Source organism: Corythoichthys intestinalis, chromosome 12, assembly GCF_030265065.1.
Source record: "Corythoichthys intestinalis isolate RoL2023-P3 chromosome 12, ASM3026506v1, whole genome shotgun sequence".
NCBI classification, from domain to species: domain Eukaryota; kingdom Metazoa; phylum Chordata; class Actinopteri; order Syngnathiformes; family Syngnathidae; genus Corythoichthys; species Corythoichthys intestinalis.
In genome coordinates, this window is record NC_080406.1 from 8,998,224 (window position 1) to 9,015,132 (window position 16,909).

The 16,909-nt window shown below is 38.9% G+C and overlaps 1 protein-coding gene across 8 annotated transcripts in view; it reads right to left on the reverse strand.

The window, feature by feature from the left end:
- The window catches only part of LOC130927029 (phospholipid-transporting ATPase IH-like), a 120,109-nt gene that overhangs the window by 35,244 nt on the left and 67,956 nt on the right, over nucleotides 1–16,909 (reverse strand). For all 8 annotated transcript variants that reach the window (XM_057852496.1, XM_057852495.1, XM_057852494.1 and 5 more), the window contains exons 15-19: nucleotides 14,637–14,708; nucleotides 11,504–11,577; nucleotides 8,082–8,185; nucleotides 4,011–4,192; nucleotides 1,831–2,064 (exon numbers count right to left, since the gene is read on the reverse strand). In XM_057852496.1, the coding sequence (XP_057708479.1) occupies nucleotides 1,831–2,064; nucleotides 4,011–4,192; nucleotides 8,082–8,185; nucleotides 11,504–11,577; nucleotides 14,637–14,708 (666 nt within the window). The remainder of the gene's footprint in view (nucleotides 1–1,830; nucleotides 2,065–4,010; nucleotides 4,193–8,081; nucleotides 8,186–11,503; nucleotides 11,578–14,636; nucleotides 14,709–16,909) is intronic.

The window sequence follows — 16,909 nt, forward strand, 5'->3', positions numbered from 1 at the left end:
CTTCCACTAAAATTATTTTTCACCGCTACCACCTTTTGAGGCTTAAAGAGCACATATATTTTCAAAATGCTAGTGTAATGCATCATATTATGCAGAAACTAAACCCAATATTAGGTGACCTCGTTCCAATCTGTACTCCACAGCACACCTATACTACCAGGGGAAAAAAATCAAATCATTGGGAAAAAAAGAGGGCTAAAGTATACAAGCTTTTCAAGAAAAAACTCAAGAGCTCAACTCCAAGCAATGAATGATTAATACAGTGTATCACAAAAGTGAGCACACCCCTTGCATTTCTGCAGATATTTAATTATATCTTTTCATGGGACAACACTGACAAAATGACACTTTGACACAATGAAAAGAAGTCCGTGTGCAGCTTATATAATAGAGTTAATTTATTTTCCCCTCAAAATATAGCCATTAATAGCTAAACCCCTGGCAACAAAAGTGAGTACACCCCATCGGGGTGAGCCATCTTAGGCACCCCGCGATTCGATTTCTGAACGACGATCACGGTATTGACGATGATCGCGGTTATCGCGATTATCGATGCATCGTACGGTACTGATTAATAGAGTAGCCAAACAAATTTATGTCAATTATTTATTTAAAATATCCTTATTATTCAACAGGAAAGATGGAAACATGCCCATACAACAAAAAGCTGCCCTTAGGCTGCTTTTTAATTTTCTTATTTTTTTACAAGAAAGTGCAAAAACATTAACCATTTTAAAGGGAGTACTTATTTCTCTCAGCAATACAATAAAATTTACATTGGTAGAATGAATTCCACATTCTCTGGAAACAAACAGTGTTCAGCAGTTGCTGTGGCAACTTATTGTGTGTAAGTGAGCAGCCAGGGTAGATTTGAGTTGATTCACTCAATGAAGCATATAATAAAGACAAGTTTTTTTTTTTACTTTTTAAAATGGATTGGGCATCTACTTTTTTTCTTGTTTAAAAATAATTCAGTGGGACAGTAACATGTTTAAAACTTATATTGATTACATTAGAAGTGCTTAAAAAACATTTCTTAAAAAATATATACTATATACAGTATATATACATAATTTTTGTTAAACAATAAATTTTGGGGGGTGGGGGGGGGTGAGGGGAGGAAAGAAAAAACATGTCTTATGTGTATCACTTTCCAAAGATAAATCTAAATAAATACATTAAACACACACACACAAAAAAAATGTGGGGGGGCGCTACTTCACGGTTTTTCACTTAGCGCGGTGGATTCTGGTCTCCATTAACTGCGAAAAACGAGGGGTCACTGTACTGTATCTATTTGTATAAACCCTGTATTGTATGCTTTGAATGACGTGTGAATTAAAAAAAAAAAAAAAAAAGCAGGCTGGAGTTACGCTTAACGCCGCAGGTGGCAGTCGCGAGTAAAAATGTAAAACTCCATATAGATACATCAACCTTCAAGTCATAGTTTGCACATCAACTACTTATATAAGTAATCAGTTCTTTTTATTCCACTCCAAAGTCAAATGAAAAATGCTTCTAAATGTGAGAAAAGAATAGTTGGAACATATTATTATATGTGATTCTATTGCAGTTTAAATATAAATCCAATTAAACTATACCATAGACTTCATAATACTCTATGACCATACTCTACTTAAAAACAAACAAAAACCACTTTAAACATTCATTGAGGGAATTTTTAACATGCCACTAGGGGGAGCCAGAGTACCATTGTTGGCACTTTTATCATACTTTAACCACCACGTATTGCTTTATTGTACCTGTGACATCTCAAGAAAATAAACATGTTCAGCATTATTTTTTCAAGATAGAAATTTTAGCCCTCACCCAGAAATGGATCGCTGCCTGAGAACTGTCCTGTTGAGCTCAAACAAAACATCATGCAGACTCTGCTCCTCTGTGCGCTTCTTGGTCAGCTCCAGGATTTGAGTGGTACGGCGAAACAGCTTGCTGGCGTAGCAGGTGGCCGCCGCCGTCTCCATTTTGTCTCCTGTCAGCACCCAAACTTTAATTCCCGCCTTGTGCAGTGACTCGATGGTGTCGGCCGCCTTCTCCTGGAGCCTGCGCATCAGTAAGTCAATAAATTGAGGGGGTGGGATCGGGAGGTTAATGCATTTAACAAAACTCTGATCAGTCAGTCAATCAAATAAGTGGTGATAACTTATCAATGTGCTACCACCCGCTATCCAACACTATCTCCCGTTTATCTATTCGGTCAAACTGTCAGGCCCCCCAATCGATGAGCTTTAGAGCTGCCTGATAATCAATACCCTTCTCCTTGTCTCAGTGTAAAAACAAAGAACCAGGATGGCATTCGGAAAAGCCAGACTTCCGACAAGGCCAAATGTTTTTTATAGGGCAGTCAAAATTATCGCGTTAACGGGCGGTAATTAATTTTTTTTACTTAATCACATTAAAATATTTGACGCATTTAACGCACATGCCCCGCTCAAACAGATTAAAATGACAACACAGTGTCATGTCCATTTGTTTCTTATGTTTTTTGGTGTTTTGTCGCCCTCTGCTGGCGCTTGGGTGCGACTGATTTTATGGGTTTCAGCACCATGAGCATTGTGTAATTATTGACGTCAACAATGGCGAGCTACTAGTTTATTTTTTGTTTGAAAATTTTACAAATTTTATTAAAACAAAAACATGAGGGGTTTTAATATAACATTTCAATAATACCCTTTAAGAACTACAAGTCTTTCTATCCATGGATCGCTTTAACAGAATGTTAATAATGTTAATTCCATCTTGTTGAGTTATTGTTATAATAAACAAATACAGTACTTATGTACAGTATGTTGAATGTATATATTAGTCTTGTGTAGGGTTGTTTTTTTTGCTCCCGATCGTTTTAGTTTGAGTATCTGCCGATCCCGATAACTCCTGATCCGATTGCTTTTTTTTTTTTTGCTCCCGATTCAATTCCAATCATTCCCGATAATTTCCCCCTATCATATACATTTTGGCAATGCATTAAGAAAAAAATGAATAAAACTCGGACGAATATATACATTCAACATGCAGTACATAAGTACTGTATTTGTTTATTATGACAATAAATCCTCAAGATGGCATTTACATTATTAACATTCTTTCTTTGAGAGGGATCCACGGATTGAAAGACTTGTAATTCTTAAAGGATAAATATGACCTTGTATATTGTGACTAAATATTGCCATCCAGTGTATTTGTTGAGTTTTCAGTAAATGATACTGTAGCCATTTAACTGTTCTGCCCAAATGCATGATGGGAAGTGCAACCATGACTGTGCGTAGTGGCACGAATTGATATATCTTCTCTGCGTTGGGAAATAACATAGGGTGTTAAGATCAACTACTACCTTTCTTCCCCACATTGCTTCCCACGATATTTCTAATTGTTGAGAGAGGGATTGTAAGGCTTTAGCCATTTAAAAAAAAGGCTCCAAACACTGCCAAAATTCACTCTACTCATTTTACGCTGCCATTTAGCTCTATATATAGGTAAAACGGCGCCATTAAAGATCAAACGCGACAATGCGTGAGTGGGTCGTGCAGCGCATGTGTTAATTGCATTAAATATTTTAATGTGATTAATTAAAAAAAAAATAATTACCGCCGTTCACGCGATAAATTTGATAACCGTACTTTAAGCCAAAACAAGACTCTGGATGAGTGTAAGACATTTTGTCTGTAATGTTAAATACAAAAGGCATGTCCGATATTTTTTTGCCGATTCCGATACTTTGAAAATTACGTGATCGACATCTTTAGTCTTGTGTCTTATCTTTCCATTCCAACAATAATTTACATAAAAATATGGCATATTTTAGAGATAGTTTGAGTTGTGATTAATTAATTTTTAAGCTGTGATCAACTCGATTAAAAATTTTACTCATTTGACAGCCCTATTTTTGTTATATTCCCAAAGGAGACCAACCAGTGACGTTTTCCCCTCAATGAGTCATGATAACGCTAAAAACCTCATGATTCATTTAGCATTGGGTTTGTCCAACCAACCTGTCCTCTACTGCAGTGGCACCCAGGAGCACAAATTCTCTTTCAATGACCTCATAAGCCTCAGCCAGCCGCTGTTCCCTGTCCTGCAGAGCCAGCTTGGCATCCGTCAAGTGCCGACATGCATCTTGGTACTCGGACTCCGACAGCTTCTTGTAGGCTACGCACAAGGTTCGCAGGCCCTCCTGTTTCCATGGAAACATTTGAAATATCTCATTAGCGGCTCTGTGACTCGTTTGTGTTATGCCTTTAGTATGACTTTAATTGCATGTTCATGAATTAATGTCGATCAGTGCACCCTTTAGTCAGAATAATGTATACAACAGTGGTTCTTAACCTCGCTAGAGGTACCAAACCCCACAAGTATCACATCTGGATTCACCGAACCCTTTGGAATTAGAAAATAAAGCAATTATTTTAACATCTAAGCTAGCAAGTTCATAATTTAGCAAATTCTCAGTCGAAATTTCTTCTCATTTTGATGGTCAATATTTGAAACCACACTGCCCATTGGTCTGTTGTATTCCCTCATACCAAGTGCGAGTCAACCTTCCACTGAGCAAACCAGTTCCTCCTCCCATCAGATCGAGGATTAGCATTTAAAAGAAAAGCCTGTAAATTGGAAGCAAACCAGAACAAAACTGGTCTAAAAAGCCTACATTTGAAAAAAAAAAAAGTTCTATTTTTAATTGTTTCAGTGTCCCAAAGACGTGTTTATACATCTTTTACTTTTTTTTTTTTCCACAAGAGACATCTCTGGGTTCTGATTCAACTTAGCTCCAAAGCACAACGCCGAAAATCCATTTTAAAGCAATAAAACTGGCCACTGGAGGGCAGTAGCGCATTTGGTAAGACCCGCAACCCGACTCAACGTAACGAACGGCTGGTCCGCACGGCCGGTCCGCACGGCCAGGGCGCCGGCGGAAGACGACCGAATGGACTTCCAGGATGCCAGGCGGCTGGACGACCGAGCAGAACGACCGGGACCACCACTGCCAATGAGGGAAAAGTTTCCCCCGGCTGTCGCGGCCACAACAGCGTCATCTCTCATTTAGTTATGTGTAAATAAATTGTTACTTTGCTATCAAAAGCTCTATTTGTCTTGTTGTTTATGTTACTTTATAAAAGGAAAACATTATTCAGATGTTTGGGATGTAACTAAAGACAAAAAAAAGCTATGGTAAAGTCAAATTTATGTTCAATAAAAAGCTCAATTTCTCTGTTTTTTCATCAGAAATCGGAAAATTGCTCAAACCAAGCTATTTTCTAATGCTGATTTCTAAAGAATGGAAAAAGATATGAACTCATTTTTTTTTCTGATGAAAGAAGAGTATAATCTTTCTTTTGGTGGGTTCCACGTTGAAATAGCAATAGAACAGAATTTTCTGTGGGCCTTGTAAAATCAGTCAAAATCCAGTAAAACAGCAGGAAGCGAAGGGGGTTGCATCAGTGAAAATGGCTGGGAGTGAATGAGTTAATCAGCGTATGAAAATAGGACTCTGCATTTCTTTACCTTCGCCGACCCCCTTATACTTACTCACCGAATCCTTGGGGTTCAATCGAACCCAGGTTAAGAACCACTGGTATACAACATTCATGGCCTAAATCTTTTTTAGATCTTAGAAACTTGACATTATTTAAAGCAACACTAGGGAACTTTTCAACCATTATAAAATATTTTCATAACATTTGTGATATGTCGTCTGACAACTAGTTGAATGACACCTGGGTGGTCTGTATTGCTTTTACTACTGCTAGTTAACTTTGAGGAAGGTGGCAGGAAGCCTGCCACACATAAAAAAACTACACATATGCTGACTGCTCTGCGGCATACGTCACTTCCCCCTTTCCCTATTCGTTATAAAGACGGAAGTCGATGCGAACGTTGAAAGATGGCAGAGCAACAAAAGAGACAAAAAGCTTTATCCGTGAAGACAAAAAAAAAAAAAAAAAAAAAAGAATAAAAGGATAAAAGGACACCCAAAAATAAACATTGGCCCTGCTTTCGCTGGAAACAGTAATGTGTATCATCCTTAAGGCAAAACATTACCGCTTTTGTTCAATAGCGCCACTAAAATCGACCAAAACTCAAAAGTTCCCTAGCGTTACTTTCAACACCATGCAACTGCACCATGTACTGTACAGACAGTAATCAATACCAATGTACAGTATGTACAGGTGGGTAGTAACGCGTTAAGTGTACTCCATTACATTTCATTTAGTAACTTTTGGAGAAAAATGTACCTGTAAGAGTGGTTTTACTGCACCATACTTTTTACTTTTACTTGAGTAGATTTGTGAAGAAGAAATGCTACACTTACTCCGCTACTTTGTGCTACAATACATTTTTCCTCTTTGTTCTACATTTTAGATTTTACTTTATTTTTCCCATAGATGCCCACATTGGCCCTACTAGTTTCCAGTGTTGTTAATTTTACTTTAAAAAAGTAATTAATTACAGTTACAAATTACTTCTCCCAAAAAGTAACTGTGTTACTAACTCAGTTACCTGAATGTAAGAGTAATTAGTTACTTCGCAAAGTTTTTTTCAAAAAAAAAAAAAAAAAAAACACACACAATCTGAAGTATAAAGGGTTTTGGGGACAATTGACCCAACCAAATTCTTTACTCTCCACTTAACTAGACACAAAGGTATTGCGATAACTAGATAGTAACCTTTGCTATGTGTGGAAGTCATTTAAAGTTGTGAATCAACCGTTAAAATTGTTAAAATTGCTCCTGTTATTGTATTAGTTCCCTTCTGTCTACTTTCAACATGTGTAAGTTTTAAAACTGTTTCATCATTTAAAGATAGATTTAAGTCAAGACTTTGCCGATTTAGGAGCATTTTAGATTAAACAAAAAAAAAAAGTTACTTAGATTCGCTAGGAAGGATCTCTACATTACATCAGAGCCTTCCTGAGAGGTCTACTGCTTTAAGATGGCGGCTGTTTACTAACGCATGTAGTCCTTATAACATGTTGCCGATGCAACCGTGTCTGTCATTTGCATCTAGTTCTATAATATGTGATCTCTACCATATCATGTGGGTGTAGTTTGTAGGCTATGGCTACAGTCGAATATTATTGGAGCCACCTAGCATCGCGTTTGCAACGGCGTCTTCCCCACTCCTGCTCTGCTCTGCCGTCTCCGTGAGTCCGTCTCTCTCAGACTTTTTTTAATTCAAGCAACTTAGTAACGCATAGTAACGCACGCCTTTCCCGCCTCAGTAACATCGTTGCCAAGATGAGAAAAGTAATTAATTAGATTACTCATTACTGAAAAAATAACGCCGTTAGTAACGCAGTTATATTCTAACGCCGCTATTAACAACACTGCTAGTTTCACCAATGAGACATGGCAACAATAATCAACTTAGAACATTCAGACATGACACACAAGCCTGCAGTCCTATGATCACGCTGGCGCGTTCAATCCCATATTGTCTTATAACGCCGTAAAAAAATAAACTATTTGACATTGAGCGCTGCCATCAAACTGACTCGGAAATACGGATTTTAACATCTCTCCAATTCGGCGCTGACTGACCTAGGAAAACCGGAGGCATGATCGTTTTTATTTTATGGTAGGGAATATGTTTTCTCCACTAGAGGGCACTCATGCTCTTTGGACATGTGATATTTCATTTCTGTAGACATATCTAGTCAGAATTCGATGATTTTTGTGTATTTTGTTTTGGCCTAATATGATCTTTGAGTATTCTTTCCACTCAATACTTTTACTCGTACTTGAGTACATTTTTTTAGGATGACTATTTTACTTGAGTAATATTATTTTGAAGTAATGCTACTCTTACTTGAGTAAGATTTTCAGCTACTCTACACATATATATGTGTATATACAGTAGCATATGTGTATATAGCAACAGACACGCTATTACAACTTTCTCAGCTAAATCAGTAGATAGAATAATGGTAACGTAAACATGGGCCAATTACTGTAGCTGAGAAATTGAGGTGAATTGTAAACCTGACAAAACTGAGGGATAAAAATTAATTATGGTGAGCCATGTGGGGTCCATTTTGGGTTCAAATACCATTTTATGGCACTTACTACAGCATTTTGCTCCACACGAGCCTTCACCTGCTCCACCTTGCCAGATACCACCACAGGAAAAATGGCAGAATCAGCGCCCTTGCAGAAGAGCAAATATTCCCCTGAGAAAATACAAATATTTAGAACATTTTAGGTACAGTAGGGTGCCCTTAATACATTAACAGTGCAATTCCCCAACCACTGTGCTGCGGTACATTTGTGTGCAGTAAGAGACCATGGGAAAGCGTCCGTCCGTCCGTCCCTCCACCCACCCATCTATCCATAGCTTAATCCGGGGTTGGATCGCAGGAGCAGCAGCTTTAGCAGGGAAGCCCAGACTTCCCTCTCCCCAGCCACTTCAACCATCCTCCAGCGGGATTTCAAGGTGTTCCCGAGACATAGTGTTTTCAGCGTGTCCCGGGTCGTACCAGGGGCCTCCCGACAGTGGGACATGCAAACACCTCTCCAGGGAGGTGTCCAGCAGGATCCCAACCAGATGCCCAAACCAACTCAACTGGCTCCTTTCCACACAGAGGAGTAGCGTCTCAACACTGAGTCCCTACCGGATGACTGTGTTTCTCACCCTATCTTTAAGGGAGAGCCCGGACACACTGCTGAGGAAACTCATTTGGGTCGCTTGTATCCGGGATCTTAGTTCATTTGGTCACGACCCACAGCTCGTGACCATAGGTGAGGGTAGGAACGTAGATCGACTGGTAAATCGAGGGCTTTGCCTTTTGGCTCAGCTCCTTCTTCAACACTACGGACCGGTGCAGAGTCCGCATCTTTGTGAACGCTGCACCAATCCGCCTGTCGATCTCCCGGTCCCTCCTACCCTCATTCTCGAACATGACCCCAAGATACTTAAACTCCTCCACTTGGATCTCATCCCTGACCCGGAGAGGGCACACCACCCTTTTCCGACAGAGGACCATGATCTTGGATTTGGAGGTGCTGACCTTCATCCCAGCCGCTTCACACTCGACTGTGAACCGCTCCAATGAAAGTTGGAGGTCACGGCTTGATGAAGCCAACAGCACCACATCATTTGCAAAAAGCAGAGATGCAATGCTGAGGCTACCAGACCAGACCCCCTTAACACTTCGGCTGTGCCTAGAAATTCTGTCCATAAAAATTATGAACAGAATCGGTGACATAAGGAAACCTTGGCGGAGTCCAACCCTCACTGGGAATGAATTCGACTTACTGCCGGCAATACGGACCAAACTTTGACAGCAGTCGTACAGGGACTGAACAGCCTTACAATGGGGCTTGGGTACCCCGTACTCCCGAAGCACCTCCAACAGGACTCCCCGAGGGACACTGTCAAACGCCTTCTCTAAATCCACAAAACACATGTAGACCGGTTGGGCGAACTCCCATGCACCCTCGAGGACCCTGCCGAGGTTATAGAGCTGGTCCACTGTCCCACGGCCGGGACAAAAACCACACTGCTCGATTCGAATTCCCAACGGACCCTCCTCTCCAGTGCCCCTGAATAGATTTTACCAGGGAGGCCGAGGAGTGTGATCACTCTATAATTGGAACAGTTTCCGTTCACAGGTCCAAAATATTTAATACAAATTATGAACCATCTAATGTTTACTCTTAGATATATTGAGATAGAAACAATAATAAAGTACAGATAGTCCCCGGGTTACGACAGACAATAATATACAGTTCCTGACAAAAGTCTTGTCGCTTATCCATCTTGTAAAAACAATTACGAATAACTTGACTTTTAATTATTCAATTGGTTTCAGAAATGGCTCATATGAAAGCGAAGACCCTCCCAAATGATGTTGAATGTACAAAATACGTTTGTTTCACTGAAAAAAGATTTATCCTTTAATGAAGACATAAAGGTCAAATTTTGGCAAGACAAAAGTTTTGTCGCCTACAGAAAGTAGTGTGAAAATTGAACAAAAAATGTACTTCAAATACAAAAATATGTTGCATAACATAAGCGAATTAAGTAGTGGTGCTGTGAGATCCAAATTTAATATTTTGTATGACTTCCATGGGCTTGAAGGACTGCATCCATGAAGTTCGGCAAGGATGTATACAATTTATTGATGAAGTCATCAGGAACATCAAAGAAAGCAGTCTTCCATGCCTCCCAGAGTTCATCAACATTCTTGGGTTTCGTCTTCCATGCTTCCTCTTTCATCCTGTTCATGTCTGGTGACTGGGTTGGCCAGTCCTGGAGGATCTTGATCTTCTTGGCCTTGAGGAACCTTGAGGTGGAGATTGAAGTATGCGATGGAGCACCATCCTGCTGCAGAATTTGTCCCTTTTTATGGCTAGGAATGTCAGAAGATTTGTTGCTACTTTGTACTATTTATGTTGCCTTCCACCTTGCAGATCTCTTGCACACCCCCATACTGGATGTAACCCCAGACCATGATTTTGCCACCACCAAACTTCACTGTTTTCTGAGTGAATCTCAGATCGATGCGGGCTCCAGTGGGTCTCCTGCAATATTTGTGGCGACTGTGGTGTAATTCAATGGAAGATTCATCTGAAAAATCCACCTTTTGCTACTTTTCCAGCGTCCATCCTTTTGACAAGCTGTGGGCCTTGGCAAGTGCCACACGGTTTTTTAAATCGTCTTTTGTTTAATGCTGGTTTCTGGGCACAGATTCGACCATGGAGGCCATTTCTAGACAGAATTCGACAGACTGTTCTGGTTGACACAGGGACTTCTGACCAGGTCTCGTGGAGCTCTGCTGCAGTGGAAAAAGACCCTCCAGGACTGGCCAGCCCAGTCACCAGACATGAACAGGATGAAAGAGGAAGCATGGAAGACGAAACCTAAGAATGTTGATGAACTCTGGGAGGCATGCAAGACTGCTTGCTTAGATGTTCCTGATGACTTCCTCAATAAATTGTATGAATCCTTGCCGAGCCGCATGAATGCAGTCCTTCAACCCCCATGGAAGTCATACAAAACATTAAATTTGGCTCTCACAGCACAGTTATGTAACATATTTTTGTATTTGAAGTACATCTTTACTTCAATTTTCACAGTACTTTCTGTAGGCGACAAAACTTTTGTCTTGCCACCTTTACGTCTTCATTAAATGATAAATCTTTTTTCAGTGAAACAAATATATTTTTGTACATTCAACATCATTTGGGAGGGTCTTAGCTTTCATATGAGCAATTTCTGAAACCAATTGAATAATTGAAAGTCAGGTTATTAGCAATTGTTTCTACAAAATGGATAAGCGACAAGACTTTTGTCAGGGACTGTACTTTTTGAGAGTACTATGAGATTTTTCTAGAGTAAAATATGTGTCATGTTGAGAACAGTTTATTGCGTCTCCAAATAGAGAATGTACTCCAATTACTTTGACTCACATTTTGGGACTTTTGGGGGTGAAAAAAATACAGTAAATGCTTTTTAATAACTGCAATTATGTGTTATTTCAACTTACCTGAACTCGCCCTGACAATGACACTCATTCTCCTCCTGACAGAGTCAAAGTTGAGCACATGAAGCAGCTCAAATCTAAGGGAAAGCAAGCAGTGGCATTAAAAGAACTCTTAATTGATTTTTTTGTTGATAATATAATTCAGGGTCTTTTTTGAAGAAGAACAAGAAATCTTTTACAGGCCAACTGTGCACTTAGGACAAAAACCATACTTTCTTGATAAATATCCACAGAAAGGCTTGATAATAAGGCTTAATAAGGCTTTTCGGTATTAAAATGACTATATAGATGAAACTAAGCAGATGTTCATAGAGCCATTGTAATTCATTATGTGTCTTAAAGGGAACCTCGGACTTAAAGACTTGCAGGCTCTAATAAGCCACAATTGTTCTATTTTGCAAAAAAAAAAAAAAAAAAGTTATTAGAAACACATACAATATTGCCATTTGTTTCAGAATCTATAATATTTAGTACATGGTTTGACCTACGGCGGGCGCCACTTTTTATGCGCGCAATGGACGCTAGGGGTGATGACACGGTTGGGCTGGACTGGGAGAATAGCTGTGCTAGCTAGCAAGCGAAGCTAGTATGACGACTGGCATGATTTTTTCCACATTCCGCTGATGGCCAGACTGTTTTGTTACAAAGCTATGGGATGAGTTCTTAATGTCGTACCTGTATCCAATTCCAGCTCATCAGCAGTGTCTTTAAACCGATCCTAGGCGGCTTGCCGAGATATTGACTTGCAGCCATTTGACAGTTTGTATTCTCGACCTCTTCGATGCAAGTTGCATCTTTGCCTTGGTTTTTCCGCCGTTCGTCCGCCTCTCACCTCGGTTTTCACCCGGATTTTTTTTTTTTTTTTTTTTAATTGATCCCCACCTATTGTCACGGACCCTTTTCGTGTTTCCCTTTTTGTTGTTTTTTGTGAGTTCAGTAAACCCTTTCACGCAAACCCTGTGTCATTGTTGTCTGCTTGCTTCCGCATTCGCGGACTGTAACAGATTTATTGGTTTTCATCTGAGGACTTATTACTGATTTCAGCTAATAGATGGAATAGCTCTTTATAAAGAAAATCATGACTCCGACGTCATGCGGAAGTATAAGTCCTGTGGTCTACGCGCTCGTCTGTCGCATGGGAAATGCGGATTCGAATCCCACTGGAGACCTTCATTTAATTGCTTTTGCTGCACGTTTTGTGAAATATTGACAGCGCTGTCCTGGTCATCAGGTTCCAGCTCAGGTTCAAATTGGAAAGGCAGAACCAACTACATGTTTATGTAGCTAAAGAGTGACACTGTGGAAACCCGGCAGTGCCGCCCAGTGACGTTACCGCCCAGGGTGCATTGCGTCGTAAACAACAATGGCGACCTACTAGTTAAACTAATTTTACAAATTTTATTAAAACGAAAACATTAAAAGGGATTTGAATATCAAATTATTATAACTCATACTAACATTTATCTTTTAAGAATTACATGTCTTTCTATCTGTGGTACCATTTATCGTATTTTTTGGACTATAAGTCGCATTTTTTCCCCCCATAGTTTGGCTGGGTGTGCGACTTATACTCAGGAGCAGTTTATGTGTGAAATTATTAACACATTATGATATCATCTCACATGTTATTTTGGTATTTTGGAGTGACACTGATGGTTTGGTAAACTTGTTAGCATGTTCTTTATGCTATAGTTATCTGAATAACTCTTAATAGCTATGGCCACGTTCGCGTTCTGCCTTGGGCAATGTGTGTTCTATTGTATTATTGACTTTTTTTATATTGAATGCATGCTTTTAGTTTGTGGTGCTTTCATGCCCACATGGGGGCGCACTCGCACTTGTTTACGCAAAGAAGAGCGCTCACACGCCAGAAGACGACGAACAGCTACACAGCGTCTCTGAGCAAGTGGGCGAGAGAGAGACACGGCTGCGAACCTGCGTTCATTGTTTATGCTTGTAAAATATATTTAGAGAGGCAACGCCTGTGTGTATCATCTTTTCTGTTGTTGTTGTGAGTTGTCCACCCGCGATCGGACACTTAGAGCCGGTTGTGTGGTTTGAACGATGTGCTAATTCTAGCGAACGCATGCTAACCGTTTGTGTCATTGCTGTAATAGCACCTAATTATCATTTATCTACGTTGATGCGAACCTGTTTGGTATCGAGGACGAAATTGATTCAGCAAATTATACGGACGTCCAGTATCGTCATTTGGGAGTTTATAGCTCGCTGTATAGCCAGGACCGAGCCGTAGCGTCCTGGTGAGGACAGTATATTCGCATTTCGTTGTTCATGCATCATGTAACATCATACAGTACACTTATTAAGCATGTTGTTCTCTATTGTATTTTTCTATTAAATTGCCTTTCAAAATGCCATATCTGTTCTATGTGTTGTATTTTATCAAGTAAATTCCCCCCCCTAATGCGAATTATACTCCGGTGCGACTTATTGGGCATTTTATGGCTGGTGCGACTTATACTCGGGTGCGACTTATAGTCCGAAAAATACGGTAGTTAAAATAATTTTACAAATTTTATTAAAACGAAAACATTAAGAGGGATTTGGATATCAAATTATAATAACTCATACTAACATTTATTTTTTAAGAATTACATGTCTTTCTATCCGTGGTACCATTTAAGTGATGGGGTGCAAAGTCATCCCAGCTAGAGTCAGTCATTCTAGCTAAACTATGAAAGAATAGACTGGAGTCAATGAAAGACTATTGTAACATCTGGAATTGCTTGAACCAAATGTTTCATCACATAAGTAGTCAGCACAAAATTTAAGTAAAGACTGAGTTGTTTTCTTGAATGTTGACTGTTCCTTAAGGTCAAGCTTTCCCGTTCTTAGGCTGGCTGTTATGCCCTGGCCCTTCCTTAAGAAAAAAGACTGGCAGTCCACCGATTAACAAAAGGGCAGCCACCGTTTTAAAGAATTTCAGTGGATTAACATCAATGCCGTGTCCAATCCAATATATCACGTGTTACAATAAGTGAAATAAATTTGTAAACAACTTCAGTACTGTGATTTATTTACGATTGAGCTTTTGTCTCATCCTCCATCGTACAAGTCAGATCAATGGCAACGCGTTCCCTGAGGTTTAACCACAGCAACCACTCAGATCACGAACCTTTCAATCTCGTCGTCTTTGTTCAGGATCTCCATGTAGTTGTCTTTCAGTCTCAGGTAGGTGTAGCCCAGCCTGGAGATGATAATGATGGACAAATCCATAAGTGTCATTACTATTGTACTGGAATTATGATCACACACATATACATTCATTTTGTTCATTTTTTTCCCCCTATGCTTCATTTTTTTCCCCCTATGCATAAAAAGCATGCGTTTGCTTAGAGGATGCGTTAATGCCGTTAATAAAAAAAAAAAAACAGGATGAATATGCAGTATTATTTAGAACTACAGGTGGCTTGTAAGGCAATATTTTACTCCGTTACATTTACTTTAGTAACTCTTAGAGAAAAATTGACTTCTTAGAGTACATTTTTATTTTTGAGTAAATTTGTGAAGAAGAAACGCTACGCTTACTGTGGGCTACAGTAGAGTTGTTACATTTTCCTCTTTACTTAATTGTTGCTAGAGATGATCATAGTGGCGCTACCAGCTTCACCAAAGACATCGCAACAATAATAATTTAATATAAACAATAATCACATGACTCCATTGTAACAATCACACTTAACAATACAGTCACACCACCACACACAAGATTGCAGTTGGGAGTCCTATGATCACGCCGGCATGTTCAATCATGTCTTTAAAGTGGTGCAAAAAAATAAACTATTTCACATAGAGCGCTGCTGTCAACACTACTCCAAAGGACGGATTTAAATCCCTCTCCCAGTTTTCATTTGGATAGAAAACCTGTAATATAATAGTTCAATTTCATGGAAAGAAATATGTTTCCTCCACTAGAGGGTACAAAATGCTTTTTGGATGGGTGACATTTCATTTCTGTAGATTTTTCTTGACAGAATTCGATGATTTTTGAGTATTGTTTTGGCCTAATAAGGTTAAAGTAACAGTATAATAATAATTCCATTAGAAGCTGTTATGCCAAGAAAAAAATATAATATACCATTGCTTAAAAGAAATCAGACATTGTAAGCAGTTACTCATGACTTGAGTATTCTTTTCACCAAAAACATTTTGACTTGTACTTGAGTAAAATGTTTTTTGAAAACTGTTTTTACTTTTACTTGAGTAATTTTTAGGGTTGTTCCGATCATGTTTTTTTGCTCCCGATCCGATCCTGATCGTTTTAGTTTGAGTATCTGCCTATCCCGATATTTCCCGATCCGATTGCTTTTTTTTTTTGCTCCCGATTCAATTCCAATCATTCCCGATCATTTTTCCCGATCATATACATTTTGGCAATGCATTAAGAAAAAAATGAATAAAACTCAGACGAATATATACATTCCACATACAGTACATTAGGGCTGCAGCTATCGAATATTTTAGTAATCGAGTAATCGACTGAAAATTCTGTCGATTAATCGAGTAATCGGATAAAACAAATATATTTTTAGGTGAAGAGCAATTATAGATATACATGAGAAAACAAAACATTTTATCATTTTCAGTCAATCAATGTCTTTATTTTTGATGTATATTGTTGAAAACAGCCAACAATTGCATCTCAGATGTAACTAGAATTAAAAAAAAAAAAAAAAAAAAAAAAAGACTAATTCACTGCTTTCACTCAAAAAACCTTTAGATTAATATATATATATATATATATATATATATATATATATATATATATATACACCTAAAAATGCCTTTACGCTTGATAACACACATCACTTAAAAGTTAGGATTTTTTCCCACGTTTTTCAATTGAATATCTATTTGTGTCAAGCCATTTTTAAGTTCTAGTTAAGTTTTAAATTAGTCTAAACTAAGTCCTTATAGGATTTTGAGTTTTTGCACTGTTCAAAATAAATGTATGATACAGGCTGTATTGGAGCACATTAGGGACTAGTGCTACTTGGTGTTTTATCCAGCAATGACTACTGAGCTAAAATTGATAGTTAGCATTATTGAGTTTTTATTTGACACCCTCATCACTCCACAACGCTATGTTATGTTAAAGCCTGTATGTAAGACACGTTAGCCACGCATCGAAAGTGGTCTTAATTAATTGAAACCTAGCCCTCCGCAGGGCTAACGTAAGATGAATTAGTAGTGAAAGTAAAGTTAATCTTATATATTAGCGCTTAGCGCTCTTTATTAGCGCTTGGCGCTCTACTGCTTTAAGATGGCGGCTGTTTGCTAACGCTGCCCAGACGCGGCCTAGTCTGTCATTGTGCATCTAGTTCAACATACATGTGATCTCTATGAGACTCCTCAGACCCTAGCTGCAACTAACGTAGCATGTGCGGG